We start from the raw sequence: 21,679 nt of genomic DNA, 5'->3' as shown, positions 1-21,679 counted from the left end.
TACCTATCATAGATCACCATAACAGATATAATAATAAAGGAAAAATTTGAACTGTTGTAAGAATTACCAGAATATGACACACAGACACAAGTAAGCACATGCTGTTGGAAAAAAATGGCCTTGATAGACTTGCTCAATGCAGGGTTGCCACAAACCTTCAGTCGGCAAAAAAAATGCAGTATCTACATGTTTGGGAAAAACTTTCCAACCATGTTTTCACTGTGTTCTCACACCACAATTAACACAGAAGACTTCCATGAGCAGCTAGATGTACTCCAATTCAATTCTAGTACCCTCTACTTGAAGACAGTGTCAGATCCCACAGGTTGAGGGCTCAGTCCCCAAGACTGCCCCCCACCCCAGGCACCATTCACAAGTACAGGCTTCCAGAACTTTTGACCAACCGGCTTCAAGTTGGGGTTCCCACAACCCCCTCTTCCAGTTCACTTAATTTGCTGGAGTAACTCATGGAACTCAGGGAAACACTTACTTATATTTACTGATTTATTACAAGGCATGTTACAAAGGAAACAGATGAAGAGATACGTAGAGCGACCTATGAAGGAAGGAGGGGAAGCTTCTGTGACCTCCCTGGGGCATGACTCTCCTGGAACCTCCATTTGTTCAGCTATTTGGAAGCTCTGCTAACCCAGTCCTCTTAGGTTTTTGTGGAAGCTCCGTGACATCAGCATTCCTTCCTCCAGGGTAGAGGGGGGAAGGACCCTCTGATTGCTCATAAGACCTACAGTCAGAAAGGTAGGGGGTGGTGATTAGAGCCCTACCTTGGGGCAGGTAAAAGGAGAGCAGAAGGAGATCAGAGACATTCTGTTTTCTGAGGCCTGCCCCTAAGGCCTAACATACCCACCATTAAACCAAAAAACTGTAACAAGGGATATGGGAGTTATGAACCAGGACCTGCAAACAGAAACATAATACATATTATAACACCACACTGTGAAATACAATAAAATGAGGTCTGCGTGTACTTGAATGTCAACAATGGTATTACGATGACATGCTCCAATTTCTTTGCTTTAGAGAACGTAGCCTCACCAGTCATCACCCTCCCAAGGATGCTGGTTGTAGAGTTTTATGACAAAGACATTTCTACATCCAGAGATGACAGCTTAATAGTGTGGAAAACGGTTCTGTAAGTTGCTGAGGACCTGAAATGGATACAAGTGAGGCATTACACATTTGTAGTTTTAGGCTGGGGTGGTAGTAAGTGGTTCATCTGACACCATCAGGTTTAAAAGTGTACTAGCCTGCTAGGGCTGCCCTAACAAAATACCACAGACTGGGTGGTTTTGCAGAAATTTATTTTCTCAGTGTGATATGTATATGTATGTCGACTGCTACTCATCCATTTTAAAAAGTATGAAATAATGTATTTTGCAGCAACCTGTATGGGAATGGGACCATTATCCTAAGTGAAGTAATTCACGAACAAAAAACCAAATACTACGTGTTCTCACTTAAAAGTAGGAGCTAAGCTACACAAAGGCATACAGAGAGGTATAATGGACATTGGAGAGTCAGAAGAGTGGAAGGAGGGTGGGAGAGGGATGAAGAATGAAAAATTACCTGTCGGGGGCCAGGTGCAGTGGTTCACGTCTGTAATCCCAGCACTTTGGGAGGCCAAGGCAGGCGGATCACCTGAGGTCAGGAGTTTGAGACCAGCCTGGCCAACGTGGTGAAACCCCATCTCTACCTCAAATACAAAAATTGGCTGAGCATGGTGGCGGGTGCCTGTAATCCCAGCTACTCGGGAGGCCAAGGCAGGAGAATAGCTTGAACCCGGGAGGCAGAGGTTGCAGTGAGCCGAGATGGCGCCACTGCACTCCAGCCTGGGCAAGAGAGCAAGACTCTGTCTCAAAAAAAAAAAAAAATTACCTGTGGGGTACAGTGTATACTATTTACATGACAGGTACACTGAAAGCCCAGACTTCACCACTGTACAATTCATCCATGTAACCAGAAACCACTTGTACCCCTAAAGCTATTGAAATAATTTTTTTTAAAAAAGAAGAAGAAGAAATTTATTTTCTCACAATTCTGGAGGCTAGAAGACCAAGATCAAGGTGCTAGCACAGTCGGTTTCTCCTACTGCCTCTCCTGTTGGCTTGCAGATGGCCACTTTCTCACTGTATCTTCCTCTTATAAAAGTGCCAGTCCTGTTAATCCAGGCCCCACCCCTATGATTTCATTTAACATGAATTACCTCCGTAAAGGCCATGTCTTCAAATACATTCACATTGGGAGCTAGGACTTCAACCTATGAATTTTGAGTGACGCAATTCAGTCCATAGCAGTCACAGAATGCAGAACATGTTTACAGGTACTAGTGGGCCATGCAAAATTGATGTGTGTATTTGGTTCTGTAAGAGAATAATCAGTAGGTACTGTAATAGAAAAGGTGTAATGTGGGCTCTCATAGGCTTTTTGGACCCCTGTGCCTCTGAAGGGATTCTTTTATCAAGACACCCCTGTGTGTAAAATTCAGGAAAATTTTTCAGACTTCACTTGATAAGCTTCAGACTTTCCGAGGTTCACACAGTGACACAGCCTGATGTAGGATTTCGTAAGTGATTCTGTTGCCTAAGCTGAATCCTTCCCAGCAGCCACCTAGGGCTCCAGACAAATAAGCATACATTAATCTCATCTTTGCATGAGACTCATTAAAGTTGTGTTTTGTACCACACCCAGGATAAGGAACAACAGGAACAAACCATCACAGAGTTTCCTGGAACTAGGGGAAAAGAAAGAAAGAAGGGAAGGAAGGAAAGAGATTGAGACTGGGTTTAAGTCTTGATTCTATCACTTACTAGTTTACTTGACTTTAGAGAAGTTCCTAAATTTCTCTGGACATCAAATACCTCTTTTGTAAAATGGAAATAAGGATACATGGCCTGACCAAGTTGTCATAAGGATTAAGCAGAATAACACCTAAACAGCTAGCATGGTATCCAGAACATGGTGAGCACTCAGCACATTTTAATTAGCTTTCCTCTCCTATGATAGTACCAGGTAAGAGACTGAAAGAGAAATTTGGAGAACAAAGAGAAAAGTTAAAGTTCTGCTTGTATGTAAGTGACTTAACATCAGTATACTAAAATTATAACTTGTGGCCGGACGCAGTGGCTCACGCCTGTAATCCCAGCACTTTGGGAGGCCAAGGCGAGCGGATCACCTGAGGTCAGGAGTTCGAAACCAACCTGACCAACATGGAGAAACCCCGTCTCTACTAAAAATACAAAAATTAGCCAGGCGCAGTGGTGGGCGCCTGTAATCCCAACTACTCGGGAGGATGAGGCAGGAGAATCGCTTGAACCTGGGTGGCGGAGGTTGCAGTGAGCGTAGATCACACCAGTGCACTCCAGCCTGGGCGACAGAGCCAGACTCCATCTCAAAAAAAAAAAACTTGTAACTTGTAAACCTTAAATAACACCCTGCATCGCATGTTGTAAATTAGATACTATGCTAAGCTGTACAATAGGCATTGCATTTGAGCCAGTTGAATTAAATTATCATTACTGCCCTTATATGGTGACAGCAGTTAAGTCAAAACTCATTCGTTAGAATTGCCTGATGTGTTAGTAAATATTGTTAAATGGATTAAAAGGTATCAGAAACAGTTATGTGAACTGTAATGGAATCCTCTGGTTAAAACCTTTCTGTGCCTTTCCATTGGCCATATTATTGAGTCTGAACTTTTTCAACATGCATGATCTGAGCCCTGCTTACTCCATGAGCCTCAGCTTCTCCTAACCTTCTATCTCAGCTCTCACGTCTAATGCCGGGTTCCCACCACATGGGACTCTTAGGTTTCTCTTCCCTGGACTCTCACGTGCTGTGCACACTGAGACATGCTATAAATAAATAAATATATATATATATATACACTATATATGTAATTTTCCATTACATATGTAGTTGTATAACCTATACATTTTCAGATACTGTTTAAGTAGAGGGGAAAACAGCATAAATGTATTATTTAGTATAGATGTTATTATGTCCTACTTTATACAGTGTATCAGATCTAAATCTAAAATGAATTGAGGTCTTCCTGCCTTTAACTACTATAAGGGATTTTTTTCTTCTTCTTTTTTTTTTAGAGACAAGGTCTTCCTGCGTCACCCAGGCTGAAGTGTAGTGGTGCAGTCATAGCTCACTGCAGCCTCCAAACCCTGGGGCTCAAGTGATCCTCCCACCTCAGCCTCCTGAGTGCTAGGACTGCAGGCACACACTACCACAGCCAACTAATTTTTTTTTGTTTTTTTATATAGAGATGGAGGTCTGGCTTTGTTGCTCAGGTTGATCTCTAACTCTTGGCTTCAAGCAGTCCTCCTGCCTCGGCCTCCCAAAGTGCTGAGATTACAGGCATGAGCCACCATGCCCAGCCAAGGATTTTTAAATGCCTGTGCAGCCACTGCCATATCATTTTGACTTGGGTTTTCAAAAGAAGAGGAAGTCAAATATAATGATTATTGTAACACAAAGAAGAGGATTCTCATGAAAAGGCTTTCCTCTTAAATTCATATCAAGTAAAAATAACTTATATGGATACTTTTTAAAGATAGAAAGCTTAAGTTGTTGATATAAAACATCAAAAAATATGTATGTGTGTAGAGAAATTTATCTCAAAAAAAGACATTAACAGTAAACCAAGCAATACAATCAGATTGTTCCATTGAGTTTTTCCTTTTTGTAAAACTGTAGACCTTCTGAAGAATTTTTTTCAGATGCATCTGCTTAGCACAGAGAATGAGACATAAAGGTAGTATAAAACAATTCTAAAAAAGTAAATGGTGTGTGAGCTTTTTTTTATTTGCTTCACAAGTAATTTACTTTAAAAAAATTAACATCTGCTATTTTGAAGCTAATCTTAGTGTATTGAATGCTCGTAACCATTTCTCAATCCCACAGTCTTTTATCTTGCTTCTCCTGCTGTGTTCCCACCACCCTTCATCCCATTAGCAAACCTTGAGACAGCCTCACACTTACCAAAGTACTGCTTTGGTTTCAGCTGCTCTTCTGCAAGAGGAAGTGAATGTTGGGGGTTTTCTCTGTGGTACAGTTGTGATAAAGCTGTGGTGGTCTTATCTCTCTCTTAGGTAGTGGCTCTTTATGACTACACAGCGAATCGATCAGATGAACTAACCATCCATCGCGGAGACATTATCCGAGTGTTTTTCAAAGATAATGAAGACTGGTGGTATGGCAGCATAGGAAAGGGACAGGAAGGTTATTTTCCAGCTAATCATGTGGCTAGTGAAAGTAAGTTTTATGCTCCCTTCCTGGTTTACTAGTATGGTATAACTGATAGTCCAAGATTTTATCATTTTCTAGTCTTTAATTTACTGTCTTTGTAACCTTTGCATATGTTTACCAATGGGTATTGTTTTTCATTCTCATGATGTAAAAAAATAAAAAGAGGAGGCACTAGTACATTAGAAGCTGCTCCATTCTGAGATTGGAATGTTTGTTTCATGGACTTCTTACCCTCGGGGACCCTGCCCCTCTAGCTACCAGCTTTCTTATTCAACTCATTTGACCCTGCCACCTGCCTCATGCACAGTTCTGTCAGTTCTTCTCTAGCCACAGTGACTCCTCAGCTGACTGGCATCTTAAGAGCTTCTAGTTCCCCAACTGCATTCTTTTACTTTGTATACCTCAGTCCTATCTGGTTACCTGTGAAAACAAAACTACAATAAGTTGTTTCATTCTCAAGTAAATTTAGCCCTCATTTATGGGGGAAAAAATGAGCTAGAGCTGAAAATATGTAAGCACAAAGTTGATAAATGACAATTATTTAAAAGTTATGTGCACGTGTTGACAAAGCCTAGAACTTACCATGTGATGTGACAAGACTGTATGAACCTTTCTTGTATTTTAATTTCTACTTCGTGTTTTAATAATGGTTTTTGTTCAATAAATAATAGCTTAAAAATGAAAAAAAAAAAGAGCTAGGGAAGAAAATCTAAATATGAGTTTCTGAAAGCTGTAGATTCACCACTAGGCCTTGAGAGGTGAAAACAGAACTAACGCAGAGAGCCTGAAAACAAAAATAATAATAACTTAAAACTGTCATTAAAGGGGAGAAGTACAGTAGTGCTTCTTGAGAAGAATGCATTCTATCCACAATTAACTTGATAGCATGCTAGGAAAAGCACAACACTCAGGGGTCAGGAAAACTGACTTCTAACCTCAGCTCAACATCTTACACTCATACGCCCCAGTTACCTTCTGTAAAATGAAGGAATTAAATGATATTATCTGTAAGCTTTTCTTCTGTAAGCACAAAAATTCTGGTTCTGATTCAAAATGTAGTATAGGCGGGCCAGGCACTGTGGCTCACGCCTGTAATCCCAGCACTTTGGGAGGCCGAGGCAGGCAGATCACTTTAGGTCAGGAGTTCGAGACCAGCCTGGCCAACATGGCAAAACCTTGTCTCTACTAACAATACAAAAAATGAGCTAGGCGTGGTGGTGGGCACCTATAATCCCAGCTACTTGGGAGGCTGAGGCGGGAGAATCGCGTGAACCCGGGAGGCAGAGGTTGCAGTGAGCCAAGATCATGCCACTGCACTCCAGCCCAGCAACAGAGCAAAACTGTCTCAAAAAAAAGAAAAAAAAAATTGTAGTATAGGCAGCCTTGAAATTGAGAACAATCTGTGTTTTGAATATTTAAGTCTTTTGTTTCTGCAAAGAAATAATTATTATAAATTGGTTTTCAGGCTAGTCCATGAAACTGTTTAACCCAAAACTATGACTAAACAAAAATATTATTGATTCTAACTTAAGTTTTCAATTTTGACAGCCAAAGAGATGAAGGAATGGAAGAATTTCCTTCGTGATTACCGGATGCTGGGCTAAGCCTAGATAAAATTATCTGTCTTTGGCACCTTCCCACGACCTTGTCTTCAGCCAGGTCCTTCCCATTGCTCCCCTCCCCAGTCTCTCAAGTGCCCTAAGTCCCATTGCAGCTCCCTTCTTCAGTTTATCTGCCACAGTCAGCAGACTCCTCCCCTAAAAAGTTCTATGTGTCTCAAAAATTGTACCACTTCTCACTCTCATAAAATTCTTAATGTCTTCTGTGTAGCTGTTTTAGTTACCTTCTTGTAAGTAGTGAATGACATATAACTTTTTTTTTTCTTTCTTTCTTTCTTTTTCTGAGACAGGGCCTCACTTTGTCACCCAGGCTAGAGTGCAGTGATGCAGTCACGGCTCACTGCAGCCTTGACCTCCCGGGCTCAAGCAGTCCTCCCATCTCAGCCTCCTGAGTAGCTGGAACTACAGGCGCATGCTACCATGCCCAGCTGATTTTGACACATAACTCTTAAACTCTGTTAGAGGTATATTTTTGTGTTTAGAAGAGGTTGTGTAATGGAAAAAACATAAGGCCATATGAAAGGAAGAAATTTTAGGGCAAGTTAATTCCCATGTAGGTATAAGACAGCATATAAGTTCCATAAGCTCAGCACTTCTAACTTCCAGATCATCTAAAATAGCCAAGTTCCTTCTTCTCATCGTTGGGTCTCCCACAGGGTCAACAGCTGAGGTTAAACAGGAGTAGCTTCTGTTTAAATCAAGCTTTTTAAATCAAGAGCTGCTGGCACAATGGTAGTCACTCTGGAGTATGCCTCATTTTAACGAAATATTACAATCCATTACTCTTTTCATGTACAAATGGAAATATTTTTTAAATTTTCTCACTTGTGTATCTCTAGGCAGGGTGGGATTAAGTGCTTTAATTTGAGAATCTAGTTTACAAAAATAACCTCTTAGGCTTGCAGATCTTGAGAGATATAGATATTTGAGCTACAGTGAATTAAAAAGCTAATGAGGCCAGATGCAGCAGCTCATACCTGTAATCCCAACACTTCAGGAGGCTGAAGAGGGAGGATCACTTGACGCCAAGAGTTTGAGACCAGCCTGGGCAATATAACAAGACTCCATCTCCACAAAAGATAAATTTTTTTTAAAAGCTAATAAAATTTGTTCTTCTTCCATGATGATCAAAGCCAGACCTCTGAAGCATATTGCAGTGATGAGTTGATGGCTACATACAGAAATAAATTCTTTGTCTCAATGATGACCGTCTTTCAACTGCCATAATTCCTTATTGTATCCCAGAATAATTTATGTTTTCTTTTGGCATCAGTCACTGCTTTAAAAAGCCTTGTATAGACCAGAACAAACAAACAAAAAAAACTTAGAAAAATCTGCAACTGTAATGATTGAACTCTCATACTTCATTAGGGGTTATTTCCCTTTCCCTTTTATCCTTTTTTTACCTGAATTTAACAAAAAACTCAATTGCCCAGTTTTAACATTAGAGAAAAAAATGACTGTCAGTAGCATATTCTAGTCTAAAAATAGTAGGAAGAATTGTCCTTGATCTTTATCTGAAGCCAACTATGCAAAGTGAATTATCTAAGGGAGTATAAGAGCAGAATCTAAGGAAGTATACAAGCAGATACTCTAAGAGAGCCTGTCCTCTAAGAGAACAACACAATAAAAGTTCGTACTCCCACTGTTACAAGGAACTTACTCTCTTTGTATCTTAAGGCACTGAAAAGAACAACATGATCAGCTTCCCCCATCACATCTAACACCCTTAAAATATGAGATAAACCCAATAATAAAATCACTCCACGTACAAAGACAATTAGTATATCTCATAATCTTAGTTGTACAATTTTGATCAAGTATATTTCAGCAATTTCTTTCAGTTCAGAGATGTTCTTAACCAAAATATATTTTTGTTTTAACCCTTTAAAATTTGCACATAGCTCTTTAGATTCAATACCCTATGTAGATTCAATAGATTATATAGAATATTGGATTATAAGAATCTTAAATTCAACACTGTATATAGATTCAATATCATATATAGTCCTAACTCCATGCTTATTGATTTCATATCGTCTTCCCAAATTATCATTTCCTTTTTTTTGAGACAGAGTCTCGCCCTGTCTCCCAGGCTGGAGTGCAGTGGCGCTGTCTTGGCTCACTGCAACCTCCACCTCTCAGGTTCAAACAATTCCCATGCCTCAGCCTCCCAAAGCTGGGACTACAGGTGCACGCCACCATGCCCAGCTAATTATTATATTTTTGGGTAGGGATGGGGTTTCACCATATTGGCCAGGCTGGTCTCAAACTCTTGGCCTCAAGGGATCTGCCCACCTCGGCCTCCCAAAGTGTCGGCATGAGCTACTGCGCCCTGCCCCCAAATTAGTTTTTCTGCGTACCTCTGACTGGTAAAATCCTACCTAGTCTTCAGAGTCTGATACACCTACCACTTCTTCCATTAAGCATTTTCCATCCCCACATCAGAGTTTGTCTTTGTAATTATTTCACTTTCAAATAATGTCACATTTATTTTATGGTTACTTGTAAACATGTCTTTCTCTGACCAGACTGTAAGCTCCTTGCTAATGAAGACTATCTTTTGATGATCTCCATATGTTCTCCAACAGTTCCTAGCAGATATCCTGGCATTTAGCAGGTCCCTGGTAAATGTGTATTGAGATAAAATAAAATAAGCATCTGTCTGACCAGATAATAAGTGAAAATGACACCTTATGCATTTCTGAAATCCAGATGATTAAAATTTTCCAATCATAGTTCTTTTGATAACTAATGAGTAAAATTGCAAATTGCCGTAACAAGTAAGTTTTAGGTATCTTATTGGTACACCAAGGAATTGAATATCGATTTCTTTAATTTCATATTTGCCCCTACCATCGTTGTTTTTCCCCCATGGAGCAGTGCTCCTCAATTTGATTACATGAATTCCTTTTTCCAATTTCAGCACTGTATCAAGAACTGCCTCCTGAGATAAAGGAGCGATCCCCTCCTTTAAGCCCTGAGGAAAAAACTAAAATAGAAAAATCTCCAGCCCCTCAAAAGGTAAATGTTTTTAAGCATACGTATTGCATATGTACTTTGATTTTCACTCTCTCTGGATAAAATATTACTTTATTTTTTATGCTTATTATCCTTCATTGTTCACATTATTTTTTATGTCTTGGTACAAACATCATTATGAAACACATAAGGCAAACATTATAGCCATTTTCCAGATAAGGAAACTGAGGAGGCCCAGAGAGGTTAAAGTAGACTCCAAGTCACAGCCTAAGTGATGGGACAAGGACCCAAAGTAGAACTTGTGGCTTTAGGTGTGCTGTTTCTACTCTGCACTTATTTCTTTAACTGTGATACTGACAGTGTCATCAGCCCCACCTGAGAGGTAAACATTTATGCTAGAGCTCACTGGAGTTCACAAAATTAAGAAGTTCTGTCTTTCTGGAGCATTCCTTTTACTTGCAAATAATTTAAAATGTTTTTACGTTAAAATGAATGTGGATGTATTCAGCCAGAGTAGCCAGAGTAATGTCATGTATTTTAGTCTGTGTCATCAGACCCTTCAGGGATATTAATCAGTATTCTTCTGATGTTAGCAGTACTTTGGTAGAAAGGTTTAATAAGCACTGTACTATCATGTATATTGCTTACTAAACTTGTTTTATTATATTAAATTAGCTCTTCCCTTACACTGAATAACCTCACTGCTTCTTGATTCCATGAACCAACATAGATTTTTTTTACAAATACATTTCATGTACATATCATTACAGTGTCAAAATAAAGTTTTTTGACAGTTGAACCTGACGTATATCGTTCAGTCAGTCAGCATGTTTTATTGAATGCCTTCATCCATGCGCTCTATTAATCCCCACTGAAACAGGAGTTTCAGGAGTAGGCAAGGCACTTGCCCTTAAGTTGCTTACAGGCTGGTGCACACACCTGCAAGCAAGCAAGTCCAGTAGACTCTGGTAGAAACTATAATGCAGATATGTACACAGCATATTGGGAACACATACAAAGAAAGCCTCTTAAGTATACCCTGGGGGAGTCCATGAAGAGTTCCCAAGGAGGAAATACTTGACCTGAGGCATCTAGGATGCAAAAATATGTGTTAGGTCAGTGAAGTTAGAAAAAACTTTCCAGCAGAGGGAATAACGTGAGTAAGTTATGGGATGGTATGATTATGTCTGGGCATAAGTTCTAATAGAGAGAAGGACAGGAGAAATCAGGAACCAGGCCACAGAAGAGCGTAGCATACTCTGCTAAAACACTTAAATTTTATACTCCTGATGAAGGGGATCCCCTGAAGGACGTAATTCAGGGAATGACATGAACAGATTTGCATGTTAGAAAGGTCATTCTAGTGCAGCAGAATAGTTGCTGAATTTGAGGTAGCTAAGGACCTAGCACAAGGAAATTAGGTTTCCATGGAAATAAAATACAAAAACCTGAACTAGTGGGGATGGAGGTCAGGGGACATAAGCTGTAATTGACAGGATTTTATGATTGATTGGATTTTATTAGTGAAGTTGGAATCTAGGATTTTGCTAAGGGTCTTAGACAACTGAATAAATAGTGGTGCCATAGAAGTAATGAAATAAATAAGAAAGATTTGGGAAGACAGGGAAAAGGAATCACCATTCCTTGCAGAGTAAGATATGATAAGCTCAGTTTTAGATATCTTAATTTGTTAGTAGTATCTGTAGTGCTCCCAGATAGAAATATTCACTGGGAGCCAGAAATGCAGGATTGGAATTTGAGAGAATGTAGAGCTTCAAAATCAAACGAGAATTAGTGTGTTAGTTCTATTATATCAGTAAGTGGAAGCTTGTAATGAAGGCAGAGCCCAGAAAGTATGTCATAGAGCTATAAGAGGAGAAGGCCAAGGACAGAACCTAATTAAACACTAGTATTAAGGGACAGTCAAAGGAAGAGAAAATTAAGAAAGAATAAAGGAAAAGGAAAAAAAGAAAATAAACAGAAAAAAAGTGCCCTGGAAGCCAGAAGAGGTAGAGAGGTTCAAGAAGAGTATAGTTGGAAACAGCCAGGCAGTTAGGTTGTCGAAGCATTTGGTCATCAAGAGGACCCTGGTAGCTTTGTACCAGTATCAATAGAGTGGCAAGGACTGAAGAGCAGAGTAAAGGTGGAATGAGGCCTCAGCATGTGAACTCTCATGGAAGCCATTCTCAAAGTTTCACTTTGAAGAATAAAAAAAGATTCCTCAGTGGCTAAAGGGAGGTCTGGTGTCCATGAATGATTTTTTAAATAATGGACAGATGTAAAATTATATATTAAGGAGACAAAGCCAATAGACAGGTTCAGGTTGAAGATAGATAAAGGACACCAAGGACACAGTGGATCTTGGAGGAAGCAGGAAGTACTTTATTGGAAAGACAGGTTGACAGATCAGTCTTGCTCCAAGCAGAGGGTTCTCAAGTGAGAGTGATTGTGCCTTCCAGGAGTCATTTAGCAATGTTTGGAGATGGTTTTTGTTTTCTCAACTACAAGGTGGGGGATAATACTGGTGGGCAGAGGTCATGGATGTTGCTCAGTATCCTAGAATGCAGAGGACAGCTCCCCTCAACAAAGAATTCTCTGGCCAAAAATGTCAACAGGATGGAGCTTAGAGCAGTGCCCCTCTAAACAGGTAAGTGTGGATAGGGATGCAGATAAGTTAATAAAGGGTTGAAGTCTAGAAATTAAAGATATTTTTATGTTCTCCAAAACAAAAAGCAAGTTCATTTCTAATGCGAGTGACAAAGGAGTGAGATAGGCGCACAAGAAGAATAATAACCATCTGAGTAAGGAAAATAGGGGCTCATTTAGGACCTATAAAAAGATTTCTTAGTAGTTCTGGGAGCTGCTCTTTTGGATACCATAAGAATGGAGGTGGCATAAATCTACAGTTGGATTTTTTTTTCTTCAGTAGTCTCTTCTCAGCATCTAGGGCATAGCAGTAGAGAAGGCAGATTTGGTTTAATATATAATTGGAGTTGTGAATGTGAAAGGAACACAAGAGGTTAAGAGACTTGATAGCATTGGTAAGAATTACCAGAGTGATGCACCATAGAGGATTATCCAGTTGGAAAGGACGTAGAATCAGAAGATTGGCAGAGTTAGAAAGCACATTCTCCTCTACAAGGTTACAGCAAGCTACCGGGGCCCAGGTAGAGGCATAGCGTCACACGGAAAAGGAGTCACCAAGCTAGAACTATAGAGTTCAAGGCCATAAACTCTTTTGCTTATTTAGTATCTCAGATGTCAAGCAGCTCAGGTTATGATAAATTCATAAAGTATGTATAAAAGCTGAAGTGAAATTGAGGAACATGTTATTAGAGTTGAACTGGTCAAGGAACTAGGACCCAGAGTGTTGGACAGGTTGTACTCTTGAACATTAAGATTCCAGGATGATAGCAAGAGTTAGGATGAAGAGGAAACTGATGAACAAAGAGCTGACATCCTTAATTCTTAGGTTAGAACAAAGGTCTCAACTTTGGCTTCACATTGAAATCACCAAACCAGTTAAAAAACTAGATATGGATAACAATCTCCACCCCTTCAAATACATTTAGTTGGTGAAATAGGACGTAGGCAAGAGCAGATTTCAAAAGCTTTCCAGGTAATTTTAATGTGCAGCCAATATTGACAGCCATTGTGTTAGAATGACCACAAGGTCTGCAGATTACAGATGCAAAGATAAGCAGGAGATGTAATAGCCAGGTGTCAGAGCACCCAAGGAAAAGTGCTTTGGCATTGCAATACCCTAAAATCAGCAGTAGGGAACTAAGAGGAGGCCATTGTTAACTCCTGGCTCTCATGGTTCATGAGAGAACCATGAACTATGTGAGAATGAGTAGCCTGTGCTGTAAGGAACTGAAAGAAAAATGGTTTCTTGGTAAAACATCAGTTTCAAATAAGCAAGGATATATGGTGATGGTTGCCTACAACAATGTAAGGACTGTAAGGGATACAGTCAAGAGGATTGGCAGGAATTTGATTATGGGCAAATGTTACAAGTGTAATATTACCCATTGTTTGTAATTCAGCAGCAGATTTAAGAATTTAGGAAAATGCTTGTCTTAGTTGTGTCTGCTGTAACAAATGTAGACTGGGTGGCTTAAATAACAAAATTTTTTTCTCACACTTCTGGAAGCTGGAAAGTTCATGATCAATGTGCTGGCAGATCCAGGGTCTGGTGAAAGTCTCCTCCCTGGTTTGCAACCTCACTTATCCTCACTGGGCAGAGAGCAGAGAGAGGAAGCAAGCTTTTTTATGTCTCTCATTATAAAAGCACCAATACCATTTATGAGGGCTCTGCCCTCAAGACCTAATTACCTCCCAAATACCTCCTAACAACCATCTTGTTGAGAGTTAGGATTTTAACACATGAATTTGGGGGTTACACAAACATGAGGTCCATAACATAAACATAAGGTTAACACAAACATAACACAAACCTGAGGTCTAAATTTACAACATAAAAACCTTTAATGCAGTGGAAGCATTTATAACATTGGTGTACAGAGTTGCTGTGACAGCTAACAATACTTTTCGTCTATATTAAAAACTGTGTGATGCTATGAAAGATACAGTCTTTACTCTTTGTGATTTTTCTCATGTCCCTGACTCTGCAACATGGTAACCTTTGAAACTGAGGTGACCTGACCCACCCCCCTTAGTATGTTTCTATTACCCTTGAGTTAACATTGACTCTGCCAGAGGAAATATAAAGAACTCTGTCAGTGTCTTACCTGTGAAGTTGGTATTGCCCCTTCCTCTTCCTGATGTGCCTGTGTTCTTATGGATAGGGACCTCCTACTTGTTTCCAAAACTTCCCAGTTCTCACTGTCTGTGCAGGTGGACTCACTGCATCATAGTCTTAGTTTAGACTGTAGTTGATTTTTCAAATTTCCTATGACTTTTGCCCCTCATAGAGTGATCTCCATGCTTCAAACATACCTTCATATTCATATTGCAGCAGACCAGTTCTTCAGATACCATCGTCAGTCACCCTTGAGGTCTACTTCAGGCTAATCCCACTGATGCCCAAACCTTAATTCTAATAGATTTAAGGAATTTAGAGTCATGTAAAGGAGTGGCAGAGGATAAAACTCCATTTGGGCAAGGGAGTAGGAATGTTCTCATGGAGGATATGGAACTCAAATTAGGCTTTAAAGCTTAAGATGCGTGGATTTCTTTTGTTGAAGAACATGATTTGATCTTCTCTATCTGAATCCACGTGTTAGAGTAGAATCCTGCATATATTTTTTTCCCTTAGGAATGTGCTATGTGTGTAAGACAGTATTTTACTTCCCAGTGAGAGAAGGTATAACAAATGATCTATGTTTATGTAAAAAGAAGCCCCTAAGAAATATAATGTTGCCTCGAGTAATTAAAATGATTTGAGTGCACTCTGAGTCATGGAACTAACAGCCAACTTTTGAGAAACGTGTAACTGAGCTTCTTAGCACCTGGCTAGTTGCATTTCTTAAATTTAGCTCCTTTACTAAAATATATATGGTTTGATTTTATCAAGACCTTACCTTATAAACCTCCCACAGAGTCTATCAGATATTTAATTTCATGTTCAAGTCTTATTATTATTATCACATTTTTTTTAAAGAAAGAACATGAAAAGTAGTCTCCGATAAAGTGACTAAAATTGTGGGGCATTTCTAAGTTCATAGAATTACAGAACTAGTGACATGGAAAGGACCTTAGAGAACATCCTTGGTGATTCTGATCAACTCCTTCATTCTACAGGAAATTGAGATCCGGGAAGCTATAAGAAGTTCGTTTAAAATGATGCTGCTAATTAGGAGCATGGCCTCCATATTCTCAGGCCAGTGCCCATTTTCCTCCACCACCTAGTTAGCAACACACACATACAGTTGGTACCTGCACAGTTAGCCAGGTTCTGTATCACACGGTTTTTTACATCCCTGGTTGTTTTTTGGTTTGTTTGTTTTTGTTTTCTTTGTTTGGTTGCTTGGTTGGTTGGTTGGTTTTTGTTGTTGTTGTTGTTGTTGTTTTGAAACAGTCTCACTCTATTGCCAAGCTGAAGTACAGTGGTGAGATCTCAGCTCACTGCAACCTCCACCTCCCAAGTTCAAGCAATTCTCATGCCTCAGCCTCCCAAGTAGCTGAGATTACAGGCGTGCACCACCATGCCTGGCTAATTTTTGTATTTTTAAGTAGAGACAGGGTTTTGCTAGTTTGGCCAGGCTGGCCTCGAACTCCTGACCTCAAATGATCCGCCTGCCTCAGCCTCCCAAACTGCTGGGATTATAGGCATGAGCCACCGTGCCCAGCCCACATCCCTGTTTGGTGTTTGTTTCATTGTACCCTTCTTCATGTGTAAGTTTTAAGAATTGTACTCTATATTTTTAATGAAAAAAGGAAACAAACCTCAATCATTTTCTTTCCTTTTTAAAATTATTTCTTTTCAAGCTATAGAATAAGAAGCAAAATTATACCTCTTAATAGCTTGGCAGCTGCTGCATCTTACATGTTCTTCCAAGTGGAACACACCTGCTCTGTTGCTAATTGTGCCAGGTACCTTCCAGCATTTCATCTGGTTCATTGAAATGTTAGTGGGTGATGGCAGCATTTGTTGCTGGCTCTTTACTGGAGGAGGAGGGGACGAGATGAGTTAATCATCCCGAAACAAATCAGTAACAACTTATACCACAGGGGAGTGGGAGCAGGAAAATGTTTTCCTCCAAGTTCATTCCAGAACATTTTTACCAAGGTGTGCTACAAATTGCATCTAACAGAAAAGAGAATATAAGTATTATCAGGAAGGAGAGAAACTCAGAAGCTTTGAAAACGAGTAGTGCTGACAAACTTTGTTCTATTTTTTGTGTTTTGGACTTTTTTTGCTTTTTAGCCTTTTTATTTTTGCTAGCCTAAGCATTAACCTTTATGATCCATTTATTTGGGGAGGAAAGTTATTACTAAAATTTTTTTTAATTACTAGAGTCGTTCTTCTATAAAAAATAACATGTTCATAGTTTTAAAATTTTAACCAGTAAAGGATAGTATAAAACGAAAAATGAGTCTTCTGTCCTGCTAATATTTATGCTCATTCTGTTTCTTACATATGCTTACAAAAATGTTCTTGCATATATAAATACACGTCTTTGTCTATTTTTTATGTTTATGAAACTAGGATCATACTTAAGATTCTGCTTTTTCTTTTTTCAATATATCTTTGACATCTTTTTTTCTTTTTTTTGAGGCGGGGTCTTGCCCTGTCACCCAGGTTGGAGTGCAGTGATGGGATTCCAACTCACTGCAACCTCTGCCTTCCCAGTTCAAGTGATTCTCCTGCCTCAGTCTCCCGAGTGGCTTGGACTACAGGTGTGGGCCACCACGCCCTGCTAATGTTTGTACTTTTAGTAGAGATGGGGTTTCACCATGCTGGCCAGGCTGATCTCAAACTCCTAGCCTCAAGTGATCTGCGCGCCTCAGCCTCCCAAAGTGCTGCGATGACAAGTGTGAGCCACCACTCCTGGCCTCTTTTCTTATTAGCAGAGACAATCCTATTTTTTAACCATTTTTAGGTACCAAAATACCCAGTTTTCTTTTTTTAATTCCTAAAATCTGTTTTTTTAATTCCTGAAAATGCTGTTTTCTTTTTTCTTTATTTCTAAAAAACAAAACCCAAAGTAGGAAAGTACTATTTACCTTCTATTAGTGTTTCAACATTAATACAGTCAAGTATGTTTTTATATAAATGCTAGATGTACAGTAATAAGTATGCACAGAAATGTTAGATTATTTTTGAAGATGTGGAGAAACTACTGTTATTTTTGCTTATATTCTTCTCTAAAAATTCACTAAATGAATAACAGTTATTGGTTTTGCTATTCAAGATAATTATAAAAATATCTATTATGGCTAATCTTCACATGAGCAGAGGAATGTCTTAATAATTTTCATTATTTTATTAAGCATGTAGAGTCAATAAGAGCATGCTGGCTTAATTCCAAAGGACAGACTATTCTAAACCAAAGTGTACACTCTGGTTATTTTCAGGAACAGCTGCTTTCTTGCCTAGTTCAAAACAAGAACAGAGAACCCAAAAGCATTAGATAACTTCATGGTAGTTCCTCTTCCAGCCAAACACACATACACGCAAAATTTTACATTGGTAAATCTGTCAGCCTCTCAGAAAAATGGTAGGCAATAAATATATTGCCCTCAATGTGCATGTGTTTTTCTTAGTCTTCAAAGTATCTAATAATAGTGCTGTATAACACTATTTTCAAATATCACTTTATAGAGAAAATTTTTTTCCATTTACTGATCCCTGTACCAGGAATGAATCTGAATTATTGTTAATCATAGGAATAATATGATTTATTATTATATTAAGTCCAACAACAAATTTATAATAGACAGTGCAGATTTTTGTTATGGTGAAACAGGTTTTCCAAATAGCCAGTAGTTAGTTAATATACACTAAATCATTGGAAATATGGTCATAATTGTTGCTTCTTTTCTATTGCTAAAGAATAATATCAATTTGTATTTTTTTACTTTAGTAATTCTGTTCAAAGAAAATACAGTGATTTATTTCTATTATATTTAATAAAATTAATTTATGCTTGGATTTGCTTTAAACTTTTTGTAATATTTGAAGTTTTCTTACTTTATCTGAAGAGAACTGAATCAAAACTAACTTTGTATATATCAAGGATAGTGATGAAACTGACCTGAAGCCTTACCTTATAAGTAAGTTAAAACTAACATGCGGGCGGGCGCGGTGGCTCACGTCTGTAATCCCAGCACTTTGGGAGGCCAAGGCAGGTGGATCACCTGAGGTCGGGAGTTCGAGACCAACCTGACCAACATGGAGAAACCCCCGTCTCTACTAAAAATACAAAATTAGCTGGGTGTGGTGGCTCATGCCTGTAATCCCAGCTACTCGGAGGCTGAGGCAGGAGAATCACTTGATCTCAGGAGGCATAGGTTGCAGTGAGCTGAGATCACGCCACTGCACTCCTGGCTGGGCAACAAGAGTGAAACTCCGTCTCAAAAAAAAAAATCTAAAGTGCTTATTTGTGTCCCATGAAGAATTTCAATGCAGATAGCACTAATATGTTTTTTCTTTCCCCATAATTTGTTTCAATAACTTATAACACCTATTTTGAGAAAAAAGTATTAATTTCATATAAATGTTATTTACATTTGAATAATATGTGTTATTCTGGAGTCTAGAGAGATAAGTGTCCCATAAAGAAGGTGGGTGGTATCCCAGTGATGTAACAGCAAAGCCTGTGTGAGTTACCTTTACCTCACACCCATAGATTCCGCTCCCAACAACAGAGTCCTGAAATGACCTACGCAGAGGAATCTCAAAGCCTCAAGAAATTAATAGGGACTCTCTCCTACTCCGAAAGGAACTTATAAGGCCTTTATTCTCTTGAAGGTCTGGCAACTTGTTTGACTGCTTCTTTTCCACCTATGCCTCTGCCATTGTATTTGATATATGTACCTCAGCCCCTACTGTGTCTCTTCTCCCACAACAGCCCTGTTTCTTGCCACTTTGGGCAAATGCTCTCCATATTTCCAGGACCCTCTTAACTCTCTTCAAGGTGAGACCCTGCAGGCTGCTTATCTTCTCAGTTTATCCAGCCTGAAGGCAGGACCTAGATAATTGCCAGTGGTTCTGAAATGAAAGGAACGTGAGAGAATCCCCCTGTAGTTTAACTTCAAAACAAGGTTTAGGGAATGTGTCATTTCCTCGATATCTTCCTAAATTCTCGTTAATTAAAAGTTTCACAGAATAACCTAGGGATGAATTGCTTTTCTGTTTAGCAACCCACTCCTTATTTAGCTGATTTGAGTCTCTGAGCTTAGTCTCTGCCACATCTCATTTTCTTACACAGATCTTCCATTAAATGTTAGTTTAGAGAATACTATAAATTCTCAAATTCTAAGGCTTGTTTTTATCAGGTAACATATTTGCTCTTCATGATGTTTTTTCAAAGGTTCAGCAGGGCACAGTGGCTCATGCTTTTAATCCCAGCATTTTGGGAGGCCAGGGTGGATGGATCGCTTGAGCTCAGGAGTTCGAGACCAGCCTGGGCAACATGGTGAAACCCCATCTCTATAAAACGTACAAAAATTATCCAGGCATGGTAGTGTGCATCTGTAGTCCCAGCTGCTTGGGAGGCTGAGGTGGGAGGATCGCTTCAGCCTGAGAGGATGAGGCTGCAGTGAACAGTGATCGTGCTACTGCACTCAAGTCTGGGCAACAGATCAAGACTCTGTGTCACAAAAAAAAAAGTGGAGGATTAACCTAAATATCAGTAACATCCCTCTAAAAGTCTGTTACAGATCTAAAATGTGAAAGATGTTATTGAGAGAACTTCCCACCAATCATTTCTAGTCATAAATTGTCCTTTAGACAGTGGCCAAATTGACTAGTATCAGTCGTTGTGTCTTCTGACTTGACAAGCAGCATGACCTTTTTTTGGAAGTTCTCCGTCACCCTAACTCTGCTGTCCTCTTGTTTTGTCAACCATTCTATTCCAGGGTTTCTCAACCTCGGCACTGTTGGCATTTGGGGCTGTATAATTCTTTGTTGTTGGGAATATGCTGTGCATTATAACATGGTTAGTGCCATTGTTGGCCTCTGTCCACTAGATGCACCTCTTCCCATTTGTGACAATCAAAAATGTCTTTCAGACACGGCCAGATTTCCCCAGGGGTCAAAATCACCCCTCACTCTCCAGTTGAGAACCACTGCTATATTTTAATTTTTATGTATAATATATATAAATTACAATATAAATATTGTAATTAAAGGAAAAAACACTTATAAGTATTAAAGGAATTACATATTATAAATATTGTAATTAAAGGAAAAAACACTTATAAGTAAAATAAAAAGCTTTTCATTTTAAGATCCTGTAATGAAATTTTGCTTACATTATTCCATTAACTGCCAGTATATGAGTAGTTGTATATGAGCTGTAGACTACCCTACTTAAAAACAAGCTGTAGACTACCCTACTTAAAAACAAGAATTTTACATAAAGATTATATCCAGCTTTGTGAGACTCAAAGTGATGAGTATATATAAAATGTCTAATAATTAAATTTAGATATCTATTGACTAATGTTAATTTCCTTTGCTTCAGAAGTTAACCATATGCTAATCTTTTCATAAACTATGGAAAATCAACTGTATGCTATTATTTTTATAATTACTTAGCAATCACAATAATGGGTCATATTGGTCTCTCATTTTAATATGGTTCCCCTTTAGGTACATAAAAAGGGAAGAACTTTTTCTTATTTAAGTGTGTCTTTTATTCAGACAAGCCATGCATACAATAAAAGATGTTTCAACATGTTGGAACAAATTTGCTTTTATTACCCTTTTATTTGAATTTTTTTGTACTTAATGAATCTGTTCTCTTTTTACCTCTCTTACCGCTTCCCCATTGCTATAGGCGTTTTTAAGCAGCCACCTCTTACACACCACTATATTTGGGTGACCTGGTTTGGGAAGAACTATTCCCTAGTGATAAGAGATTAGGAAATAGTTTAGTCCCAAAAGAGGAAGTGGGTAACCCAAATGACCCTTCAGTTTGCAGGAATTCTAAGAAAGGGAGTGCATTCTGGTGCTTCTTGCTTCCGTGGTTGTCTGCAATCAGTTTTCATTCTTCTCAAACCGGACCTCTCAGACCACTAGGAAATAAAAGCAAGATTATTTAGCAATATGATGCCAGATGCATCAGTAGCACTTGGAGTGTTTCACTTGTCTCACCAATCCCCAGGCCTGGTGG

General features: G+C 39.0%; 1 protein-coding gene across 28 annotated transcripts in view; it reads left to right on the top strand.

Moving 5' to 3' along the window:
* Positions 1-21,679, top strand: part of AHI1 (Abelson helper integration site 1) — a 217,531-nt gene that overhangs the window by 167,029 nt on the left and 28,823 nt on the right. For 18 of the 28 annotated variants that reach the window (XR_010157779.1, XR_010157780.1, XM_054686934.2 and 15 more), the window contains 2 exons: positions 5,118-5,280; positions 9,820-9,917. The exons of 5 other annotated variants lie outside the window; for them this stretch is intronic. Coding sequence is in view for 17 of the 23 variants with exons in the window: in XM_054686934.2 (XP_054542909.1) it covers positions 5,118-5,280; positions 9,820-9,917 (261 nt within the window). In the remaining 6 variants the exon portion in view is untranslated. Of the gene's footprint in view, positions 1-5,117; positions 5,281-9,819; positions 9,923-21,679 lie in introns of those variants that run through there. 5 more of the 28 variants (XR_010157782.1, XR_010157781.1, XR_001718757.4 and 2 more) reach the window with 3 other exon arrangements.

The sequence above is a fragment of the Pan troglodytes genome, chromosome 5, assembly GCF_028858775.2.
Source record: "Pan troglodytes isolate AG18354 chromosome 5, NHGRI_mPanTro3-v2.0_pri, whole genome shotgun sequence".
In the NCBI taxonomy this organism is placed as follows: Eukaryota; Metazoa; Chordata; class Mammalia; order Primates; family Hominidae; genus Pan; species Pan troglodytes.
This window is presented reverse-complemented; position numbering and strand designations above follow the sequence as displayed.